Raw genomic sequence first — 25,317 nt, forward strand, 5'->3', positions numbered from 1 at the left:
TAAAGTCAGACATTAACCATTAAATATAAATGCACATTAATTTAAATCTGCATTGTAATATAATGCAAAATAATGCAAATGTATTCATTTCTATTAAAAAAAAAAATTATTTCAAATATTTTAATAAAAATATATGTACACCGCATAACACCTTTCTATCAAAACCAGCATTAACTTCTTCAGCAATTTGAGCTGCAGTAGCTCGTCTGTTGGATCGGACCACACGGGCCAGCCTTCTCTCCCCACGTGCATCAATGAGCCTTGGCCGCCTATGACCCTGTCGCCGGTTTACCACTGTTCCTTCCTTGAACCACTTTTGATAGATACTGACCACTGCAGACCGGGAACACCCCACAAGAGCTGCAGTTTTGGAGATGCTCTGACCCAGTCGTCTAGCCATCACAATTTGGCTCTTGTCAAACTCGCTCAAATCCTCATGCTTGCCCATTTTTCCTGCTTCTAACACATCAGCTATGAGGATAACATGTTCATTTGCTGCCTAATATATCCCACCCACTAACAGGAGCCGTGATAAAGAGATAATCAGTGTTATTCATTTCACCTGTCAGTGGTCATAATGTTATGCCTAGTCGGTGTATATTTTAATATGTATAGGTCTTATCACAACACCTGTTTTAGATCCTTGTGTAATCACAGGCTGAAAACATGATTCGAGTTTAAGCTTGATGAGGTGGATTAAAAGACAAAGTAAGAGATTGAGAAGCAAGTACAAGCTTAATGATGTTTAATTAATACAATATGTACAGCTGTTTCTTTTGTATTGCAGGATCTCTTTTCTTCACATCTTTACAAGGTTCCCATTTGTCAGGCAAAGAAAAGAGACTGGGGTCAAAAGAAAGGAAAGGGAATCATTAGTTACAGCAGTTCAACCAAGAAATCATAAAAAAGAAAAGAAATAAAACATCTGAGGCATTTTTATTATTAACAGAGACCAGAAGATCTGGGTAATCACTGCAGCCACACCGAGACGTTTAACAAGGCCTGACCTGTCACGTACTGACCACCTATCCCATGCTGTATTCAACCCGCTTTCTGTACGTACCCCAGCGCTATGTTCCAGGTGAGCCACCCCCTCGTGTGGTCGCGTATCGGTTATCCCTGCTGTGGACTAGTGAACTAGTTTCCATAGTGACAGCCTACCAAAAGACCAAAATCCTCCTCTTAACAGCGCTGATGTATGATGTGGACTTGCTAGCGATCTGTTCTAAGCAACACTTGTAGATTGAAACTGCACTCATGACAAGACCAAAGAGTGTAGGGATTTTTTTTGTAAAATACTGATGTTTATAATTGTTTTGCTACATTAGTACATTTACATGTTGCTGTGAAATGAAAGGCCCCCACATGTTCAGTATTGAGATGTCAGAGACTCTGAAAGCTGTTCCTGCTGTTCCTTTACATTTACATGTTCAGCATTTAGCAGGCGCTTTTATCCAAAGCAACTTACATTATACACTCTAAGCAGTTGAGGGGTAAGGGCCTTGCTCAAGGGCTTCAACAGTGGCAACCTGGCAGTGGTGGGGTTTTGAACCAGCGACCCTTTGCTTACTAGTCCAGTACCTTAACCGCTAGGCTACAACTGCCCTACGGATCAGTTGTGGATCAGTTTGCAGAACTGATGTTGTAAACATCCTGAGATTATATTTTCCATCATATTCCTGTTTTAAAAGAATCATAAATGGAGCTATTTACAGTTCATTACACTGTACAACTTTTAAAAAGTAATTGTTTTGTTCTTGAGAAACATTAAAAGCTTCTTTACTTGGGGCAGAATTTGTTAGATTGTTGTTCGTTGCTGTTTTTCTCCTCTGTAGTTCTCAGAGTTAATAGACCACGTAAAACCACAGGTAAAGAATCTTGGGGTAATAGCTGATCCTGACCTAAGGTTCGATAAACAAATTAACTCTGTTCTCAGAAGCAGCTTTTTTTCACCTTAGATCAATTGCTAGGATTAAATCATTTGTCACCGTGAGATCTGGAGAAGGTAATTCATGCCCTTATTTTATGTCGCCTAGACTACTGTAACAGTTTGTATATGGGTATAAGTAAGTCCTCATTAGCTCGGCTACAGTTAGTCCAAAATGCAGCAGCACGCCTGCTCACAGGCACAAAGAAGAGTGACCACATCACCCCGGTCTTGGCATCTCTTTACTGGCTTCCTGTAAGTTACGGGATCCAGTTCAAAGTCCTTCTGTGATCAAAGGTGATCGAGTCTTTGCAGTTGCAGCGCTGAGGTTGTGGAACAGTCTACCCCTGGACATTAGAGCCGCTTCTTCCATTTCTGTTTTTGAATCTATATTAAAAACGCATTTTTGGCCGCTCAGGTGGCGCAGTGGTAAAACACACGCCGTAAACACATATCGTATCGAATCTCAGCTCTGCCTGCTGGCTAGGCTGAACGGCCACATGAACAATGATTGGCCTGTTGTTCAGATACTAAGCCGGATGGGGTCTCTCTCTCATAACTAATGCAGTTACGACCTCTGCTGGCTGATTGATGGCGCCTGCACAGAGATGAGAAAAGAGTGCTCTCAGGGTGTGTCTCTTTGTACACAACGCTAAGCTGCACTGCACTCGTCAAAGTGTAGGTGATAAGATGCATACGGCATGCTGCCCACGTCGGAGGGGGCGTGGGTTAGCTTCGTTCTCCTCAATCAGAGCAGGGATTGGCATTGGTGGAGAGGAAGCATGATGCAATCGGGTAATTGGACATGCTAAAAAGGGAGAAAAATGGGAGAAAATGCATAAATAAAATGTTTAAAAAAACGCATTTTTACCGGTTAGCTTTCTCTGAATGATTGAGATGGTCTGTGTTTTGTTGTTTTACTGTTTTAAACTTTGTGTTGTGTTTTATATACAGTGGGGTCAAACAATATTTAGTCAGCCACTGATTGTGCAAGTTCTCCTACTTAGAAAGATGAGAGGTGTCTGTAATTTTCATCATAGGTACATAGGTATGAGAAAAAAAATCCAGGAAATCACATTGTAGGATTTTTAAAGAATTTAATTGTAAATTATGGTGGAAAATAAGTATTTGGTCAATAACAAAAGTTCAACTCAATACTTTGTAACATAACCTTTGTTGGCAATGACAGAGGTCAAACGTTTCCTGTAAGTCTTCACCAGGTTTGCACACACTGTAGCTGGTATTTTGGCCCATTCCTCCATGCAGATCTCCTCTAGAGCAGTGATGTTTTGGGGCTGTCGCTGGGCAACACGGATTCCACAAATTTTCTATGGGGTTGAGGTCTGGAGACTGGCTAGGCCACTCCAGGACCTTGAAATGCTTTTTATGGAGCCACTCCTTCGTTGACCGAGCGGTGTGTTTGGAATCATTGTCATGCTGGAAGACCCAGCCACGTTCCATCTTCAATGCTCTCACTGATGGAAGGAGGTTTTGGCTTAAAATCTCACGATACATGGCCCCGTTCATTCTTCCCTTAACATGGATCAGTCGTCCTGTCCCCTTTGCAGAAAAACAGCCCCAAAGCATGATGTTTCCACCCCCATGCTTCACAGTAGGTATGGTGTTCTTGGGTTCTTCTTTTTCCTCCAAACACGATGAGTTGAGTTTTTACCAAAAAGTTCCATTTTGGTTTCATCTGACCCAAGGGAGATTATCAATGGTCTTGTATGTCTTCCATTTTCTTACAATTGCTCCCACAGTTGATTTATTCACACCAACCTGCTTGCCTATTGTAGATTCACTCTTCCCAGCCTGGTGCAGGTCTACAATTTTCTTCCTGGTGTCCTTCGACAGCTCTTTGGTCTTGGCCATGGTTGAGTTTGGAGTCTGACTGTTTGAGGCTGTGGACAGGTGTCTTTTATACAGATAACGAGGTCAAACAGGTGCCATTAATACAGGTAATGAGTGGAGGACAGAAGAGCTTCTTAAAGAAGTTACAGGTTTGTGAGAGCCAGAAATCTTGCTTGTTTGTTATTGACCAAATACTTATTTTCCACCATAATTTACAAATAAATTCTTAAAAAATCCTACAATGTGATTTCCTGGATTTTTTTTTCACATTTTGTCTCTCATAGTTGAAGTGTACCTATGATGAAAATTACAGACCTCTCTCATCTTTCTAAGTAGGAGAACTTGCACAATCAGTGGCTGACTAAATACTTTTTGGCCCCACTGTATGTGTTTTATGTTTCAATATGTACAGCACTTTGGGTCTGAATGTGCTTTATAAATAAATTACTTACTTACTAGCTGCTTACTTAATGATTTGAACATAGAACAGCTTTCAGAGGGCACAAAGCATGACGCTAGACAGTCAGCTCACCATAGACTGCCAAACTACATTTCAATCCACTGAACTTTAAGTCACACTGTCTAAACAAACAAAACAACATTAGTTTAAGTATCTCAGGAATCATCTTAGCAACAATGACCACAATACAGGATTTTAACCTTTCAAATCCTTACATTACATCTCCTGCTACCCCCCATAAAACCTTTGTCTTTTTGAACATATTTAAACATATGAACATTTGAGCTTCATTTGAACAGTACTGAGAGATGGAGCTTATATAACTAAACAAATAAAACTGAAAAAATGACTTTTAAACAATGTATATATTGTGAGGAAAAAGTTAGGACACCCCCACATTTATTACTACTTAAAATGTCTAAAATTAGAATCAGGAGCACCACATCAGCTGCAGTGATTAGACCATCGTTAGAGGACATTGGAGTTGCATTTAAACCTCAGACATTAGTTTGGTTTGCTCTTGATTGTTATCATCATGGTGAGATCTAAAGAGCTCTCTGAGGCCTTCAAAACTCAAAACTATCTCAACGATCTCAAAACTATTAGAAATCAGCCATTCCACTGTCCAGAAAATAATCTACAAGTGGAGAACATTTAAAACAACTGCGGACATGGCCAGGTCAGGCCGTCCTAGCAAGTTCAGCCCTCAGCCCAGTCTCCAATAATCCTACAATGTCATCACGGGACCTACAGGTAGCTCTTGCCACAGTTGATGTCAAGGTGCATCCATCTACCATCAGAAAGAGACTACACAAGTTTAATTTTCATGGGAGGTGTGCAAGGAGTAAACCCTTGCTGTCAAAAAAAACATTAGGGCAAGACTAAAGTTTACCAGAGAACACCTAGACAAAGACCAGGACTTCTGGAACAATGTGCTTTGGACAGATGAATCCAACGTGGAATTATCTGGGCACAGTAACAGAAGACGTTTGGTGCAAACCAAACACAGCATTTGAGCACAAGAACCTCATACCAACTGTGAAGCATGGAGGTGGAAATGTCATGGGCCTGGCTAGCTCTCCATTATAGAATCCACAATGAATTCTTCACTGTATCAGAGCGTGCTTGAGGAAAATGTAAGACCATCTGTCCAAAAACTGAAGCTGAAGCAGAGATGGACCATACATGACAACGACCCAGAACATTCCAGTAAATCCACCAAGGAATGAATGAAAAGAAAGAAATGGAGAGTTCTGGAATGGCCAAGTGAAAGCCCGGATCTTAATCCTGTTGAGATGCTGTGGGGTGATTTGAAACAGGTTGTGCATGCAAGAAACCCCTCAAACCTCACACAGCTGAAGAAATTCTGCATGGAGGAGTGGGAAAAACTTTCTCCCAGTCGATGTCAGAGATGGTAGATGGTTATAGGAAATGTCTAATTGAGGTTATTTCAGCCAAAGGGGGAAATATCAGCTATTAGGGCAAAGGGTGCCCTAACTTTTTCCTCACAATTAAGTTTCATTTTTGTTCATTACATTTTACAACTTGTGTTTAAAAGTAATTTTTTCAGTTTTATTTGTTTAGTTATATAAGCTCCATCTCTCAGTACTGTTCAAATGAAGCTCACATGTCCATATGTTTAAATATGTTCAAAAAGAAAAAGGTTCTCATGGGGTGTCCTAACTTTTTGACATGACTATGTTTATCTTCATGTATTTTATTTTATTGCTTGGTTAGGTGGCATGAGGGCTTCATCTCTGAACATTTTAAAAAAACAGACTTTTAAAAATAAACTGCAGTAAAAACCACCTTTGGCAAATTCAACCTTTTGCAAAAACATTTATCAGCAATACATTTTATCAAACATTTGCATATGGTACATACTTTCTGTTAGCAAAAGAAGCAAGTCAAAATGAATATGTAAAAAGAAAGAAGGAAAATCCAGTCACTTCGTTTCATACAAGTGCTTTTGCATTCTTGGCACCTCCGGCCACAATCCAAAAAATGCTTTTAACCAGCAGATTACAGGGGCAGGAAGGGATCCCACCTTTGCTTGTAGCAGTGTTTTCTCAGAAGGATTACTGTAAGAAGTGACTTTTCTTCCCACGCAAATCCTCCATGCACCCCGTCCTCTTTAAAGAAGAACATTCCAGAAGCAGCCATCATCTCTCAGTTATTCCAGCTCATCGTTCACACACGTTTATGTACAAAAGACACTTTTGAATGCTGTTGATCCTGAAAACGAGGGTCAATCTTAGCTGCTCTGTAACGTTTCCTTGGTTTCATTTGATAAAGATCTGAGATCCTTACATAATCAAAGCACATTCTGGTAAAGTCTAGTCATTCTCCATGCTTCCTTCCAAAGTCTTTAAAGTGTATAGCCATGCATCGTTTCCCAGCTTATTCTATCAGCTCCAAAACCATTACTGCTCACTGTGTCAATGAAAATACACATCGCATAACAATTACTTTCTAGCACCAGTAACACATCTAATAACTGAAGCATGTTCTCCTTGCAGCATTAGCTGTGTTTCTAGCCATTTGAACATGGACTATTATAATTAAGTCTGACTTAATTAAGACCAGCAGGAAATAACATGTAGTGTTGTGTTCATTAGAGCTTGTGCATTATAACTTGCCTTTGTACATTCAGTTACTCACATCTGCCAACACCAGGGCTGCCGGGGCTGTTCATTCACACAGATTGAACAGGAAACACTTTCAACTCACAGGGGGAAAACTGCCATTCCTGCAATTTGGCTTCGCTCATTTCTGTAAACATGCACTGGGTCGACATCAGGCTTTTTGGATAGGTAAGAATAAGAGGCTCTTAGGCCTCATTTTTATTTGCATACAATTTAAAGGCAACATACCAGGTATGTCAAAGATTTGCTAATAAAGGAGCTACATGCAAGGTTCATTGTTTTAAGCTGCAGTTAAGGGGCAGTGGTAGCTCAGCAGTTGAGGAACTGAACTAGTAATCAGATGGTTGCTGGTTCAAGCCACACTACTGCCGAGTTGCCACTGTTGGTCCCTTAATCCCCTTAATGCTACAAATGTAAATTTAATGCAATCTAAAGTTAATAATGCCATTTTTCCAGCCCAGTGGCTAAGTGGGTAACACTGTCGCCTCACAGCAAGAAGGTCCTGGGTTTGATCCCCAGGCAGGGCGGTCCGGGTCCTTTCTGTGCTGGGTTTGCATGTTCTTCCTGTGTCTGTGTGGGTTTCCTCCGGGAGCTCCGGTTTCCTTCCACAGTCCAAAGACATGCAGTCAGGTGAATTGGAGACACTAAATTGTCCATGACTGTGTTTGATGTAACCTTGAGCACTGATGAATCTTGTGTAATAAGTAACTACCGTTCCTGTCATGAATGTAACCAAAAGTGTAAAACATGATGATAAAATCCAAATGTACAAATGTGTTGGAGACAACAGGATTGTCTATTAGTTATTTGTTATTATTAACAGAAATGCACAAAAACCTGATAGGATGAACATTAACTAACAGACAGCTCCCTTTTGGGGTTGCCACAGCAGATCATTCATCCCCATATTCAATTTGGCACAGTTTTTACACCAGATGCCCTTTCTGATGCAACCCTCCTTATTTTATCCAGGTCTGGGACCAGCACTAAGGGAGAACTGATATGTGTCTACTACCCCCAAATAGCTAGATTTTATGTACCACCATGCAGCTTCTGCATTTGTGAGCCCAGCCTGGGATTCAAACTCAGACACTGCTGTTACCAAGAGTAACTGACAGCGAATATGTAACTGATTTTGGGTAAGCAAACTTTTGCACTCGAAATGTATGCTTTAAATGTTTAGTCAAAGGTCTAAGTAACTGGTTTATCATACATGTAGCTCCTTTAAGTGAAGTGCGTCTAATAAATTAAAAGTATTCTTTTGTAAATCCAGACATCACATCATTCTGATTTGTGTGATAACACTGATTTTGCAGGTTGTTTGAGTCAGCATGGTGGTGCACTCATACGTCTGGAATGTATGACCTAATGAGATTATTGAGACGTATTAAGGTGGATCGTCCTAGTGTTAACAATGAAAAGCTAACAAATATATTGTATCACCTGTGCTGTTTTCTTGAGGTTCTTACAGTTAATAGGATTCACCACCTCAGTAGTTTGAAATGACAATTCAAGTAAACAAAAGAAATCAATAAAACAATAGTTAAAAAAAGAAACAAAATTAGAAGTCCACTGTTAAGACATAAATTCAATAGATCATGTTTTCTTAAACATTTTTCATTCATGTTTCAAGTCATGTTTCATGCAAAACAGTAGTTTCTTTCAATAAAGACACACATTGTTATATGCTCAGCTATAAAAGAAGCTTGTTCTACATATTGTTAAACAGAGTTACTTCATTTTCAGGGCAGGCACCGTACGTACGAACCAGGTACAGAGGCATGCCACATATTTGCATTGCTTTTGCATTCTACTTATGGCGGCTGTGATGTCATTGGAGCAGCATGTGAGTCGGTAGGTGTGTTTCTTGCTTAAACATTTAACTCAACCCCCAATCAGCCTACATCTGTCTTTCTGTAATACTTGATTATGGTACCGTGCCGGATTTTGCGCTGCTACTATAACATCACAGGGAGTTTCAGGAGTAGGGCGAGTTCGAATGAAGATAAAAGCAGCGCAACAAAGCTCAGTGGCGCATGCAGAGATGGGGTGGGGTTAAGGGATGGAGTGTGGAGGGTCAGGCCCAAGGCTGCAGTCAGATGAATGGAACGTGGGTTCGTGTCAATTCAAGGAAAATTGGAAAGGGTCGTGTTTTTTTGCGCTACGTCGATTATCACATTACGTTTCTTAATTTTATACAAGCGTATTTCACAATGAAGCTTGCTGTGGTTTTTATCCCTCCCACTGCTGGTACCGTGATAGGAGAACGGATATGGCGAGAGATGTTTGTGTAGCTAGCTGTCATATATGTTCAAATGTTTCACATTACTGTAGTAAATATAAAAGATTATATCAGGAATATTTGCGCAATTTGCTAATCCAAATGTGCGCTCGGATTTATTCAAGTCAAAATATTGCTTCAAGTTTATCCACCAAGCTAGATCCAAATGTCTTGGATGGGAGCAATTGCAATATTTTTTTTTTTTCTAGTGATTTGTTTGTTTGACAGCAAAATCAGACACATATTACCTTCTCTAACACTGAGATAGAATTGCTTTCAGTTCGGTTTATGTAAATTGTAAATTTGAAGAAGTTACTATGCAACAAACATTGCATGTGTTAATGTTTCAATGAATTACCAATCTGTAATGAAATTAGATATATTTTAGTCATATTAAGACATTCTGTGATATATTCAATAATTTATAATAATAATAATAATAAAATGTATATTTAGTTTTCCATCTGTTCAACCAACACTACGGAAAGTGACAAACTGGCCCGGCGTCAGTTAACCAGAGTAAGAAGAGTCGTTTACTGTATGTTATAGTAAAGGACCCTTCTTGCTTGGCAGTAAAATCACCAGTCCTCAAGTAAGTCAAAGCCAAACAGTAAAACTGTCAGACTGACTGTACGTATTAGTATTAGTGGTGACTTTACTGTTTATATCTTGTTCCTGTTCGTAAGTCGTAGTAAAAAGGTGCTGTGCTTTAGTCGAAGATACCACATCATAGACTGCTATAGTCACCAGCCTTTCCAGTTTCTGAACTTCCAGACATGCATTTGTGTAACCAACAGAGTAGTGCGACACTGAAAAGGAAGTTCCTTTTCTCTGCACACACCTCCATTCATTCTGCCATCTATAAAAAAAAGTCCATGCCAGCCATCAGATCAGCCCTTGTAGCGGATTGAAGAGAGTCTGACAGACCGACCTGTTGAATTATTGTTACTAGTTGAGTATTTGGTTAGATAAGTTGTTCCTAAGAGAACCTTTAACTAATTAGGAGTTGTTATGATTATGATTTGTGAGTAAAAAACAAACACGAAAAACAATGACTGAAAAAACAAGAGGTAAACTGAAAATAACTTAAAACTAGACAGCAGTAAAAATAACAGTTAAAAAGTAAGAGAAATAGTGGTAGAAAGCACATCTTATTTATAAAAAAAAAAAAGAAAAAACGATTAAGGTTTAAGAAGTGGATTAAGTTTGGGCGATTTGAGGGTTGTCGTCGGTGTTCATACTCTCTTACGCGCTCTCACGTCCACTGGTGCTCGTTCTTTCACTCATGCTTCCCTTCACTCTCACGTTCTTTCACTCTTCGTGGAGCTGGAGCCGGTAGCGACTGTAGCGGATCTGGAAGAAAAGCCTTTCAAGCGGCGAGCGACTCATTCCAGGCAAAGTGTAGTCCTGGCTCTCGCCCACCCTCTGAAAACCCAACGATTCGTACAGCTTGTGGGCGGCCATCTTGACTGCCGTCGTTCCCAGAACCACGGCCGAGTAGTTGTTGTGCATGGCGAATTCCAGGACTCGTCTGCCCAGCGCCTTGGCGATGCCCTTTCCGCGGAAACGAGAGTCCACAGACATGCGGCGGAGTTCCACCGTGTTGTCTTCCTCGCGTCCCTGTGCCGCTACGATGCCGACCACCTGACCTTCCAGCACCGCCACCCAGAAACAAGAACCTGTGGGGAGACGACAGGATGAGCGAAGTGTTCGGGTGCCTATACATGGAACTTCTACAGTCATGTTTTCTATTACAGTACATAGAAATCATTTCTCTCTCTTATTTGATTTAACCTCGGCACTTGGACAGCACCACACTCTTATTTGATATCTTCTTACATACTTATATCCCGGTTCCCACCTGACCACAGCATTAAGTGCTGTTCATCTTTAAATCATCATCATCATTACTTTATTCAGAGTTATTATTAGTAAGGAGATAGAGACATAAAATATTTAGTAACGGCATAACCGGAATAGGCAGGTCTAACAAATATATGCATTGATTTAATTGATGCAGTTTCCCATAACAATTTACTTTCATTTTATACCTACACTAGAAGTTCAAGTTCAAGAGAGGCTTTATTGTCATAGTACATATTGAAACAAAACAACATTTCTCCAGGACCAGGGTGCAACACAGAACACAAGTGCAAGACAATACAATGTACACAGTGCAGATAAACACAAAGACCTACAATAAATACCAAAGACATTTCTTATCTGAAGAAATTAAGAGGGACAAGACTAAAGACAGTAGAAGTGTTGGCCAGTACATGGTACTGAGTAAATGATAGTACATGGTACTGAGTAAATGATAGGTGAGGAAAAAAACCTAGCAGATCATGTGTAACTTAAATCACGATTCACACTGATAATGTAGCGACAAACAAGGTTACACCTTGTAAAGGTGAAGGAGCAGAATTAGCACAGTCTATCTGAAGCTACAGAATCAATAATCATGTCTGATGACATTCTATACATATGAACCACGGTTTTATTTAGTCCTACATCAGAAGCTTCAAACTGTAACTGAACTACTGACATGACATTTAATCTAGTTATTCTTGAACCACTTAAAAACATTTTATCTACTCAGTATCACACTGGCATTTTCTAAGGTTTTGGATTTTTTAACCATGGCCTTTATTATTTGATATAAAATTTTATATCAAATGGTGATGTGAATGTAAATTTAGTTTACATATCTGCTCACATATTTGCAACATTTACTGCAGTACATTAAGCACAAGTTAAAAGTCATTTTAAAATCAACATAAGGTATTTCTACATTCACATTTTCAGCATTTTGCAGACGCTTTGATCCAAAGCGACTTACAGTACTGTGACAGTACACAGTCTAAGCAATTGAAGGTTGAGGGCCTTGCTCAAGGGGCCAACAGCAGCAACCTGGCAGTGGTGGGCTTGAACCAGCGAACTTCTGATTACTAGTTCAGTACCTTAACCGCTAAGCTACAACATTCCATGTCTAATTTCTGAGCTTAATTCTCGATGTACTGCTAAACATTCAAGTGGACACAAAGTGGAAGGACACAGTCATGCCAAGATGCAAAGAACTACAGAGAAACAGCATCGTGTTGCTTTCACCTAGACTGTGGGACGATGGTAGCCTAGTGGGTAGAGCTTTGGGCTATCCACTTCTTCAAATGCCACACCTGTAAACTACTTTTGTTAGTACAGGTCACATCACAACCTTAAAAACTGAAGATAAAAAACACTAGAATGGTAATCTGTCCAGATATGTACTACGCCATGTATGTATTTCCTAAAATTGGTCTATTTACCCACAGTGTCATGTTAAGCTTACTGAGAAATAAAAGAAATGTAAGTTACTGTGGTATAAATAGAATTTATTAAATCTTAGTCACCTCGAACAGGCATGTCATTACTGGAAGTAGATACTGTAGTTTAAGAAAGAGCGTGGAAAGTGACTGAGGTAAAGATTTACTGGAACATCACTAATAAAGTAATGATCTTACTGGAACACCCACAGTACGTGCCTAGAGTCGAAGGGGTGAAATGATATCTTGTATCCTCTGTGTGTGTGTGTGTGGGTGTGTGTGTGTGTGTGGAACAGTAAATATGTAGTTGCAGACACAGACAGAACAAAGGGTTATAAGCCCTAAGCTATTTTACATTCATGGCATTTTAGCAGACACATTTATCTAAAGTGACTTACAAATTTTAGGGTCTTGTTCAGGGGCTTAACTTTGGCAACCTGGTGCTGGTTGACTTGAACCACTAGTCCAGTGCCTTAACTGCTGAGCTGTCACTGCCCAGTAGATAAATGACCATAGATGGATTTCCCAAATTACCTCTAGCGTGAGCATTACATGCTTTGTGATAGACTAATACATTATCATGGGTGTGGTCTGAACAGCTGAGTCTGTTCCTGTCTATAATTGATGGCCAAAGAAACTCCTTTTCAATAAGTCCTTTAGTGAACTAATAATCTTGCCAGCCTGTGCACATGTTTGTGTGAGAGTAAATCTGAAATGAAAATGAATGTTATGTTACTACGGTAATTCAAGCAAAGTAAATCTGATGACCAGCGTTTGTAACAGTACTGCTGAATCGCTGTTTATAGATCCTACAGAAGGTGTTGTCTGTGTACTGCACCATGCTGCATCACTGCAGTCTTTTCTTGGCTGGCCCATCTTGTAATCCCCTCCTCCCATGTGGGTGGACCCCAGGGAGCAAAGTGCATGATGGGAAGTATAGATCAGCCTGTCACATTAGCTTCAGCGAAATCAAGTCAGCATTTTTTACCCTGTCAAACGACACACCCACAACTGTAGATCAACCTCAAACCACAGAGAACTGCTCATAACCACTTCTATTTTTCATCATTCTTTAAGCTGTGTTAGATTCTTTTTAAGTATCCTCCTACCTGTAAGCATCAGCAGTGGAAGAGGTACAAAGCAAAGGCTTTATATCTTTAAAAGTTAGACACACAGGTGCACATATACGCATAAAATAACACTATCTCAATGTAATTCAGTCCTGTGAGAGATAAGATACCATGTCACATTTTTCATTTCCATCTGATCACACTCACAAATGCTTGACTACATTAATATACACACAAATAGCCTCATGATTTCCTCTGTATTTTACAATTAATTTAGCATGTGTGTTAGTGGTAGGTCCGGTAACCGAAAGCACAAGTCTAAAAATAGTCCTCTCTGTAGAAATGTGTTTGGCACTTAGTCTGTTCTAGTGTTATGACACCTGGCAACTCCAGAAGCAGTTTTCTTCTAAAACAAAAAAAACCTAGACATGTTGCCTCCAAACTAACTGAAATAGTTAGTATTAAAATCAGTTTGCTGCTCAGATGGCGCAGCGGTAAAACACGCTAGCAGAGCTGGGATTTCGAATACATCAGATCGAATCTCAGCTCTGCCATCCGGCTGGGCTGGGCTGCCAGATGAACAATGATTGGCTTGTTGTTCGTACAGGGAGGGAGCCGGATAGGGACCTCATTACTGATGCAATTACGACCTCTGCTGGTCGATTGATGGCGTCTGCACAGAGAGAGGAATAATGTTAATCAGGGTGTGGCTCTCTACACAAAGCTGTTCTGCATATGAACTCGCCTCATGCAGGTGGAAAGATGCAGTTGGCTACTACATCAATAAAAAATATTAAACAGCTCAAGTACTGCACAAAATACAAGCATCCAAGTCCAAAAAAGAATTGAATGAAGTAAGATTCATTTCATTTTCATGTTTATCAGCGCTTTATCTTTGTCAGGGATGCGGTGTGTCTGGCTGCCCCAAAAACACTGGGCATGATGCAGTAACACACCCTGGACAGGGCATCCATACACCACAGGGCCTCAACCACCCCTGACAAAGACAATCATGTCTGTATTTGGATGTTTCACTAGCCAATAGCACTGGGGATCTGAACACTGGATCCCAGTGATTGTAGGAAGAGTAATTTAGCACTGTGCCACCCAAGCACCCAAAAAGAATGCTGTTGACCCCAACAAGAAATCAGCTTATGCTACAGCTAAAGTTTATTTTAGCTAGCTGTTCTACTTTTTAGCCAGACAGAAATCTTTCTAAACTATGCAAAATTATCTGGACAGTGTATCTGTGTTAGTATGAATACAGTTTAAGACTAAAAGAAGAATAACATCCAACCCTAGCCTTAGAATAGAATAGAATGCCTTTATTTGTCATGTATACATACACATGTGTACAGTTCAACGTCATTCTTTTTTCGCATATCCCAGCTTGTTTTGGAGCGCAGGGTCAGCCATTGTACGGTGCCCCTGGAGCAGAGAGGGTTAAGGGCCTTGCTCAAGGCAGTATGGCAACAGTGGCTGTATGGCAGAGCTGGGATTCAAATTCTCAACCTTTCAGTTGATAGCCCAAAGCCCTACCCATTGGCTACTGGCTAATGAAAATGAAGGACTTTTGGCCCCTTGATTGTAGCAATGCAGCTGCTATGTGCTGTGATGGTGCTCAACTGATTTATATTGTCGTCTATGTAGCATTTCCTTTAAAGCACAATCTGATCAGTTAACATTGAGTGTAAACCAGAATTCGTGGTTTCATGTTAAGCATGACAGTTTTGGAGTTTTTTTCTCTGGCTTTAATCTGACAATCAAAGTGGCGTGTCAGTACTGTTAGGTCATTCAGGCTTTTGTGCTAGCGGCAGTTTTGCTATCTGAACAGTGTTTCAATTACATTCCATAGTACAATACAATACTGGTACTTCTGAGTTTCTGCTCTCTAATGTCATGCCTAAAGAATATCCCTAAGCTTAGATATTTACATTTATATTTTCTGCATTTAGCAGACGCTTTTATCCAAAGCGACTTACAGTAATGTGACAGTATATTGTCCAAGCAATTGAGGGTTAAGGGCCTTGCTTAGGGGCCCAACAGTGGCAACTTGGCAGTGGTGGGGCTTGAACCAGCGATCTTTACATTACTAGTCTAGTACCTTAACCACTAGGCTACAACTGCCCCTAAAATACTACAGGTAACACCATTACATTACATTTTTGGCATTTAGAGGATGCTTTTATCCAAAGTGACTTACAGCTGTGACAGTATACAATCTAAGCAATTTAGGGTTAAGGGCCTTGCTCAAGGGCTTAACAATGGCAACCTGGCAGTGGTGGGGCTTGAACCGGCAACATTCTGATTATTAGTCCAATGCCTTAACCACTAAGCTACAACTGCCCCTAATATAAAATACGTTGGTTTGTTAACTGTGACTTTGCCCCACAGGCAGTTTCAGCTATGTTTTTGATATAAAAATGGCTTTTGTGGGTTGGTTGGTTGGTTGGTTGGTTGGTTGACATAAATTTAATTTTTAAAAATTAAAAATTATTTATTTGTTAGTCATGGTAGAAAATATAGCTGGTATATTACAATCATCTTGTGCATTGTGTGTAACCAGTCTTGTCAGTAATTGACTAACCCTCCCTTTTGTTCAACACCACATCTTCCATACATTTCCATCATCTGATCAGCATTAATCAGCATGATTCTTCCTGTCTGTGAGGATGATCAAAGAAACCCAACATTAAACTGCTACATTAAGGAAGCACCTCTCACTTTCACTCTCTTCTCTCTCATTCTTTGTGTGCTAGTCCTGCGCCACAGCTTAAAGAGGCGTTAATATTAACAAAGAAACATGGAGACATGAGAGAGATTCCCCTGGGAGACCTCTTTGTCTACATGCTTCCAATATGCAACACAGCCTCACGTACATGGAGCTGTACCTCCCCCATCTCCTGACCTAACCCAATTTTCTTTTATCCCAGCTGTGTTAAAGAAAAATCATCATACTTAGCATTGTGATATATCCACCACATATGTAGCTTTGATTACCACAGGCAATATTTATGACTTCATATTTATGCCAATATTAAGGTGTTTAGTCAATATACTGGTCATTAAATCTGTGTATTCTTTTATTTGAAAAAAGTCCTAAAGGTCCTAAACCTGGATGTTGTGACATAAAATAGCACACAAAAAATAATTTAAAAATTAATGAACACCTGATTGGTCAAAACTTCACTTCTTCTATAAAAATCTCCCATAACGGTTCTACTGCTTGTTTGTATTAGAGTGAAAAATCTAGGCAGGAGGAGACAACAAACCACTAATAGAGCACTGGCGCATCTGCCAATAGAGAGATCAAAGAGCAATAGAGAGACATAGAGTTAATAAACATTCATAAATTTTATCAAACCAAGATTTCACCCAAAGGCCTTAGCAAACCCATCAAGACAACAAAGAAAGCCACCATGTTACTGTAAGATGTCCTGATGAAGGCTGGGACAAATGTGTCAGTGGTAACCTTAAGAATATCACTTAACAGCCAAAGACTCCATAATCCATACCAATCTTGACCAAGATGCACAAGAAGGGTTGGATGGAATGTGGCAGAATTCATTTGGATAGCCGACAGAATTGTGGGACACTGTTCTTCTGAACTGTCTTTCCTGCGCAAGGCAATATGACAATACAGTTCCAGTTTTGATTCGTCAATAGAACACAATAGAACACCACATGTCCCACCACATGTGTCCCACCACATGACCAGAAGAATATTGTCCCCACAGTCAAGCCTGAAGGTGGGTCAGTGATGTGGGAATGTTCTTCTGCTTCAGGAACTGTCAGTCTTGACCATGTTATTGCATAATGGATTTGCTGAAATACCAAGGCATTTTAAGGAGGAATGTTCTGCAATAATCTGATAATTAGACTTTCCAGCAAGATAATGATCCCAAGTTTACTTCAAGTCAGCCAAAACTTGATTAAGGAATCAGTCCTGGAATATCCTGGAGTGACCTTTTCAGTCTCCAGATTTACACTGATCAGACATAACATTATGACCACCGTACTACTGTTGTGTTGGTCGCCCAGACCCGTTGAGGCATGAAGTCTGACACCTTTCTAAAAGAACCAGCATAAAGTTCTTCAGCAGTTTGAGCTACAGTAGCTCGTCTGTTGGATCGGACCACACAGGCCAGCCTTCGCTTCCCACGTGTATCAATGAGCCTTGGCCGCCCATGACCCTGTCGCCGGTTTACCACTGTTCCTTCCTTGGACCACTTTTGATAGATACTGACCACTGCAGACTGGAAACACACCACAAGAGCTGCAGTTTTGGAGATGCTCTGACCCAGTCGTCTAGCCATCACAATTTGGCCCTTGTCAAACTCTGTTCACTTGCTGCCTAATATATCCTACCCACTAACAGGTGCCGTGATGAAGAGATAATCAGTGTTATTCACTTCACCTGTCAGTGGTCATAATGTTATGCCTAGTGTAAATACCATGTACAAAACCAAGACTCAGTGATACAATGATACAAAGCCAAGACTCATCATACCTTGTTCTATATCATGCACACTTCAAGCTACAAGTCTGACTTGTCTTGATTCACCACTCTAAACTGGAGGAAGATCATCAAGTCTTTTCTCTGTACTACACTCAGGTGATGGATCCAACTTCCCTTGTCTGCTCTCCCTGTCTTCAAAAGACAATTAAAAACCCACCTCTGTACTAAAGCTTAACTTAAAACTAACCTGCACTTACTAATCTTCTATCCAACAAATAAGTTCTCTATTTGTACAAGAGTATAGAAATGAAGGAAGCACTTCTGTAAGCCTCTCTAGATAAGAGCGTCTGCTAAATGCTGTAAATGTAGATGTCTGTGGTCACTGGAGACACTGTAGACTACAGAGTTGATCTCTGCAGGGAGTTTAAATGTCTGCTGTGGGACCTGAACTGAAGCTGTGAAGCCTAATGTAGTCAGTAGGGGATGTATTGTTTGAACGACCGCTCTCATACTGTTAAACATATTGGTATAGAAAACGACTTCTTTAGGAAGCCCTGCTGATATGCGTATACAACCCCCATACATCCATTATGGTTTCTTCTGTTATTAACTTACAGATACTTGGTGAAAGTCATTTCCTTTGTGTTTACACCTAAATGACTGTATCATTTGGAGATTGAAGTATTGATTGGTTGGATTGTGCAGGGACCAGGGGGTCTGATGATACACGCCATGCTCTGATTGACCTGACTCATTGATCACCTCAGTGATTTATTATGTTTGGGAAAACATGCAGGCAAGCCCACACACAAACATACTTGTGTTTGTGGTGTCAGTGTGGTTTTACTTTCATCACCTCTTTGTGCTTTTATTACATGTCTTTGTGTCTTAAAATAGGCTCATTGTCCATTTAAAAGCAGTGGTTCGCCAATTTGTCAGCTGGACCTCAGGAGTTTCTGTTTCCTCGTGATTATTTTCATTATTCCTATCACATTTGCAACAAAACTCAGCTATATTGTCCTATAAGCCTAATCGTATGCTTTGTGTGTCCAATCATGCTTTGCACTATGCAGTATGCAGTGGTAAAATGTGTTTCAATGATTTTTTTCCCACCTGCAATCAGAGCCACGTGGCATATTTCATAAATTCACTGCATTGGAGCAAAGACTCATATTGGAGTTCATTTATATTGGAGTGCTAAATATCAAACACACAACATTGTGTCTTTGCTTATATATTTGTAAAGGTAAAAAGTAATCTGTGGTTGTTCCTTTGTGTTAAAACAACTAAGCATCAGCTTAGCTTTTCATGAGCTGAAATCTAAAAGTGGTCTTGTGGTGGATTTTGTGATTGTGGTAAATTAACATAATTATTGGGTTTTTTTTGGTTTTGAAGTGGGGGGAGGGTCTGCTGTATGACTCTATGACACCTATCAGTATGGTGCAAAAAGCATGAACTGTACAAATAAGGTAGTTCTAACCTCATAAACCTTAATGACAAAAAAGCCTGGTTGCAACCCAAATATTCAGCTCATTCTTCAATACTTTACACTAACAGTAAGATCTGAAACTACTGTGCAAACAGTGTTGGCAAGTGCAGCGTCAGAGAACAGTCTAAATTAATAACTCTAATTTGCTGAACAACAGTATATCAAAATGACAACAAAATTAAACTGAAGGTTAATATATCAGTAATGAGTTCCACACTCTGTTACTCATTATACTGCATACGTGTTTCTCTTACCTGTGGGTTTCATGTAGTATGCCTCTATATCAGCCATATCCGTGTGGAGTGCGCAGTCCAGGTAGTTGAGGATGACTTTTCTGCTATAGTAATAACGTGCTCCCATTAGAATAAAAGGTGTGCAGCATGTCAGCACGACAGACTTGGTCATAACAAAGCACATTACTATGGAGAAATGGAAGAAAAATAAACGTCACCTGTCAGAAAAGAAAACCAAACAGTTTGATTCTGGAAGAAGAGAGGCACAAAACACACACAACAGGAAACAAGTGGAGTTTACATTAATCCCACAGCAAACGTAAACATACATTACATTATACATTAACAATCAGTGTACTGGTCATTTGTCTTGTCAGACAAACCTTGGGATTTTCATGGTTAAAACCGTGCTGTGAAGTTGCTGGAACATTGATTTAGTATCTCTTGATGTGTTGGTGTTTTGGACACATGAGGGCGCCCTCTGGAGCACAAAGTGAATGTCAAAACTAGCTCTACACTACAGGTTACTCTAGTGTGTTGTGAACATGGTAAATGGTACAAAAGTGTACAGTCTGACACACAGGTCATGATGGTGTGTTTATGGATGTGATAGCGGTTCATACTGCTTATAGCCAGCACAAGGTGCCGCTGACCCGAATTCTTAAAAAACCTGCCTACTGCCAACACATGCGCTGGAGATCTGAACTGTTTATAGGAATAAAAACAGGGCATTTAAAATCCTAAGTAAAGCAGATACCACTGGCTATTTTTAGGGAATATACATGGTAGCCAAACCCATGTCCACCCCTAATAATGATTCAGTTAATGTGTTGTAGCCACACTTAGTGTTAATAGGTGTATAAAATCCACCGTATGAGAGGAATCATATGTTTTCTAACTTTGTGGCAACAGTTTGGTTAAGACACTTTTCTGTTATGCATGCCAGGACTGTGCCCCACAAATGGAGGTTTGTAGAGACACTGCCAGCGGGTTGATGTGGAGGAGCTTCATTGAACTGCATTTCCATTAAACACTTACACTTACCAACAGCCAATCCATCTACTGCCAAGTCTTTGAGGGGTGGAGGAAATTGTTAATGTTCTGCTTGGTAAATGTGCAGTATGGGAGCAGATTTTACCAGTATACAAATCTATGTTATACATGTATAAATGGAACAAACACTACTAGATTCTTAAGTTTTCTATAATAACAAAACACAACCATAGCTATAATGTTTAACTGGTTGTCTTACTTATATGCTGTTGGGTGGGATAGATAAATGCCTAGTCTATATACAGTATAAATGCCTAGACTTACATTTACATTTTCAGCATTTAGCAGACGCCTTTATCCAAAGCGACTTACATTACAGTCTACAGTCTGAGCAATTGAGGGTTAAGGGCCTTGTTTAAGCAACCTGGCAGTGGTGGGGCTTGAGCTAGCAACCTTCTGATTACTAGTCCAGTACCTTAATCACTAGGCTACGGCTTGCCTTGGGCTTGAACCTCACCACAGCTCCTTGTCTGTGAAAGGTTCTCCATGCTTTCATTGTGTCCATGTGAATTTCCTTTGGTTATTCTGTTCTTTTCTCTCAGCACCCGAAAACATGCAGCATTAGCGAAAGTAAGTGAACTACACAGTAGTATTCTATGCTTGAATTAAAATTTTGCTTTCACAAAGGCGTTTCAAGCAAATAATTCTATGCTTTAGGGTCCATTACACTAATAAATACTGAAGTGTTTATTGCAAAGAATAATATAGCACCGTTTTTCTAAAGTGTTCGGTTGTAGCGCGATAAAGCCATTCATTCATTCATTCATTCACTCAGCACACACGTACACCACATGCTGCTCCACTACCGGCTTCTTTGTGTGATGATGCACATGCGCGACCTTGAATCAAAAGGCCAGCGAGTATGTGTCATTTGCAATGAGTCGGTTCTTTGACTCGGCTCTTTTAAATGTGGAGTAAACGTGGAGTCAATTCGCAGTGAGGAGCCGTCTGAGTGTAGATCTAATGTGTAGATAATCTTAAACCTTTGTATTAATATAATTTTATTTATTCCTAACTGTTAACTGCATGCTACAACAGATTTGTTTTTTAAAAAACAGTAGTTAGTCAGTAGACTAGTGCACTTTTTTCAATCAATAAAAGAGCAAGGGTGGGATTATTAAATATTTTCCAAAAAGTACAAAGTAACAGTCCAGGTTTCAAATGTTTGCCTGTCAGTCAAGCTGCTGTATACTTATTTGTATTGACAGTTTATTTAAAATATGCAATATTTAAAGCTTTGTTTGAGTAATTGATTGTGGATTTAAGGATTAAAAAGGCAAAAATTTTATTGCAAGCAATTCATTAAAAAATATTCAAGTATTTTAAAAGCTTATTTTTAAATTTTAGGTTAATTCACATAATCACAAAACATATTCTACAGTTTCCTATAAATATATAATGCTGTTACTTTACATGGTGGATAAGAGGGTAGCACTGTCGCCTCACAGCAAGAAGGTCCTGGGTTCGATTTCCAGGTGGGGCGGTCCGGGTCCTTTCTGTGTGGAGTTTGCATGTTCTCCCCATGTCCGTGTGGGTTTCCTCCGGGTCCTCCGGTTTCCTCACACAGTCCAAAGACATGCAAGTGAAGTGAATTGGAGATACAAAATTGTCCATGACTGTGTTTGATATAACCTTGTGAACTGATGAATCTTGTGTATTGAGTAACTACCGTTTCTGTCATGAATGTAACCAAAGTGTACAACATGACGTTAAAATCCTAATAAAACAATAAACAAACTTTACATGGTAACAAAAAAGTTGGATCTACATACAGCAGTTTTGTAGGCTATATGTAACATCCTGGCTGTTTCGTAGTTTATTATATTTTCAGAGTACTTTAACTAATTAATTTTAATATCAACGTTGGACAAGAATCGTGTGCCGCTCGGTAGCTGAAAGAGTCGATTCATACTTTGTTGGCGAGCTGGGACAATTTCAATGAGTTGTGAAAATGAACCGACTCATACTGGTGAGACAAGCCGGTTGATACAGCTCAATAAAAGAGCAGGCATGTCCATCACTCTAGAGCAACCTACAAACATTTACATTTACATTTACATTTTCAGCATTTAGCAGACGCTTTTATCCAAAGCGACTTACACAATGAGCAGAACACGATGAGCAATTGAGGGTTAAGGGCCTTGCTCAGGGACCCAACAGTGGCAACTTGGTGATGGCGGGGCTTGAACCGGCAACCTTCTGTTTACTAGTCCAGTACCTTAACCACTGAGCTATCACTGGCCCACAAACCCAGTTTTAATGCCATTTATAACATATCTGTAGAATGGAAAATGACAAATACAGACAGGACAGGTTGTAAAAGATGTTTTTCTCTAACCTGTGAGCACGGCATATAGAAACTGGGTGTGGGGTTGCTGTCTCAGACTGCGGAATGCTGTGTTGGGTATCCTCTCCATGATGCCTTCGTTAAAGATGCGGCGCACTTCGGGTTCATCTTTGGGTTCAAAGTCGCGGATGAAAACCTGCTCGCGTCTCGGCTCTTTCCTTTCAAACGCGCTGCTGGATGCGCTCGTTGGCCACATTTGCGCCGAGGAAGCTATTAAAGAATCTTTCTTGTTCCCAGCTATGGCGTCGGGGTCGTCCGCAACGATTTTAGTCTCGCAAACCATTTTGGGAGACGAACAATGCATGCAACTGGTCGCGCAAAAACTAAAACCGGGAAGAAAAATGGGAGAAAAAGAGAATGGATGATGGGTGTTGTGTGTCTGGGTTATGGAGGAAAGAAACGACAGATGTGCCGCTGCAGCCCTGTGCGCCCTCACGACCAAAGAGATGCCGGCGCACTGAGAGCGCACTTTATAGCACGATGTGCCGGCGCATTCATGTTCCGGGGTGGGAGTGGTCTCTCTTCCCCCTGCTCCTCACAAACCCGCCCATGGAGTGAAAGAGCTCAGAGCAGCACTATAACGTAGTGATGGGGGGTCAAAAAAAAAAAATCCAGTTCTGGCAAGGCAAGTATGCGGCCGAAATTCCGCACATGTGTGTTTTGGGGGAGGGGAAACGTGCAATGCGCTCAGAATACTTCAATACATAATCCAATATCCAATCATCACATGATTTTGTGTTTATTTACAGATGGAGTTTAAGTCCTTCTTACTAAGGAAAGTGTCGTTCATCTCTATTTAGAGTCATTCATTCGAATAACTGTTTCTTTTTACTTTTTAATGTCTATTTTTAATCACATTTTGCTGATTCCAGAATCAAAATTGTTACACAAAAGCCACAGAAATGTTCTTTGGGACCCAAAAATAGTTCTGTGGTCTCACCCTAAAATTTGACTGATTGATTTTCAAGCATGTTGGCACGAAATTTCGGTGTATTTTGAACAAAAGTGCTTTTCTTCTGGATATTATTATTGATGATCTGATGCTTCTAATCTGGTGGTGAGAATCTTGTTCCTGCGTATCCCCAGCGCGCGTTTGTGTAGTCTATGGTGTGTGTGTGTGTGTGTGTGTGTGTGTGTGTGTGTGTAGTCTATGGTGTGTGTGTGTGTGTGGAGGGGGTGTTGCTTGATTTTGCTGCACTGCAGTGCCTCCCATTAGAGGTTTTTTGTTCACCAGCCAACCCTGTCTTTAAGCACGGGGTTCCCAAGTCCCCAAAAAACGCTTTTGTGCGATTTAGCTGCCTCCATCCATCCTAAAGTGCACACTTTACTAAAATACTTGCACACTATAAAGTTTACACTAAAAGATCTTTAGTAAATGCTTGAACATCACAGACAAGCATTAGCTGGTTGCTGGTGTGATCTGGCTTCTGCTACTAAAAACTTGTCTGTTGCTGGTTTATCTGGACAGATCTGGTTTTCTGGTAAGGACTGACTTATGGTGAGTGTTTAGGGTGAAAGGAGTGACCCATTTTTTTCCAACCCAGGAACCTTTATAGTTTATAAAATGAACACTAGACTCATTTAATATACATTTACTTTCTTCACTAGTAACCAAATGCACTATACTTTTAAATACAAAAATCATCTGTGGTATGTGTTTTTTTTACTTTCTTTAAATTCCTTTAAAATAATTATAAAATAATAATTTAAATAATTTAAAATAAGGTATTTGTCAAAATGGAATAACATTTTCATGGAAAACAATTTGTGCTTTAGAACATAGAAAAGAAAATTAATACATGGCTACTACTTTGCAAATGGTTATTGGACAAGGGAAACATACATGAAGCGACATGTTACAAAATTTCATAACATCAAAACTAAATCTGGACATTTTATCCACACAAGGCACAAACTAATCTAAGAAACAAGGTTGTGTTACCTTCATGGCTTATCCAATTTCTGGACTTGTATTTCTTTTTTAAACTTTAAAAATGATAAGTTCATAAGGGTGGCCCTTGTAACTGTGGGCATTCAAAATTAAACCACAATGCAGGGTAGAGCTTTGGGCTATCAAAGTTCAAATCCCAGCTCTGCCAACTGCCACTGTTGGGCCCTTGAGCAAGGCCCTTAACCCTCCCTGCTCCAGGGGTGCCGTACAATGGCTGACCCTGTGCTCTGACGATATGCGAAGAAAGAA

The 25,317-nt window shown here is 40.1% G+C and overlaps 1 protein-coding gene across 1 annotated transcript; it reads right to left on the reverse strand.

Moving 5' to 3' along the window:
• Positions 1–10,271: 10,271 nt before the first annotated feature.
• nat8l (N-acetyltransferase 8-like) lies at positions 10,272–23,525 on the reverse strand. Its single transcript, XM_062993353.1, has 3 exons — positions 23,109–23,525; positions 19,739–19,903; positions 10,272–10,843 (listed from the first exon to the last, which is right to left on the reverse strand). Exons 1-3 carry the CDS (start codon positions 23,419–23,421, stop codon positions 10,476–10,478), a joined length of 846 nt encoding a protein of 281 aa, XP_062849423.1. The 5' UTR covers positions 23,422–23,525; the 3' UTR covers positions 10,272–10,475.
• Positions 23,526–25,317: the final 1,792 nt, after the last annotated feature.

This window comes from Trichomycterus rosablanca, chromosome 4, assembly GCF_030014385.1.
Source record: "Trichomycterus rosablanca isolate fTriRos1 chromosome 4, fTriRos1.hap1, whole genome shotgun sequence".
Lineage (NCBI taxonomy): Eukaryota > Metazoa > Chordata > Actinopteri > Siluriformes > Trichomycteridae > Trichomycterus > Trichomycterus rosablanca.

What these genes read in the sequence shown, in the direction of transcription:
- nat8l (XM_062993353.1), bottom strand. Translation starts at nt 23,421, where the DNA reads ATGCATTGTTCGTCTCCCAAAATGGTTTGCGAGACTAAAATCGTTGCG. An exon ending in TCTATATGCCGTGCTCACAG is followed by an intron (nt 19,904 to 23,108) that starts GTTAGAGAAAAA and finishes ATTTCTCCATAG; the next exon opens with TAATGTGCTTTGTTATGACC. An exon ending in ATACTACATGAAACCCACAG is followed by an intron (nt 10,844 to 19,738) that starts GTAAGAGAAACA and finishes GTCTCCCCACAG; the next exon opens with GTTCTTGTTTCTGGGTGGCG.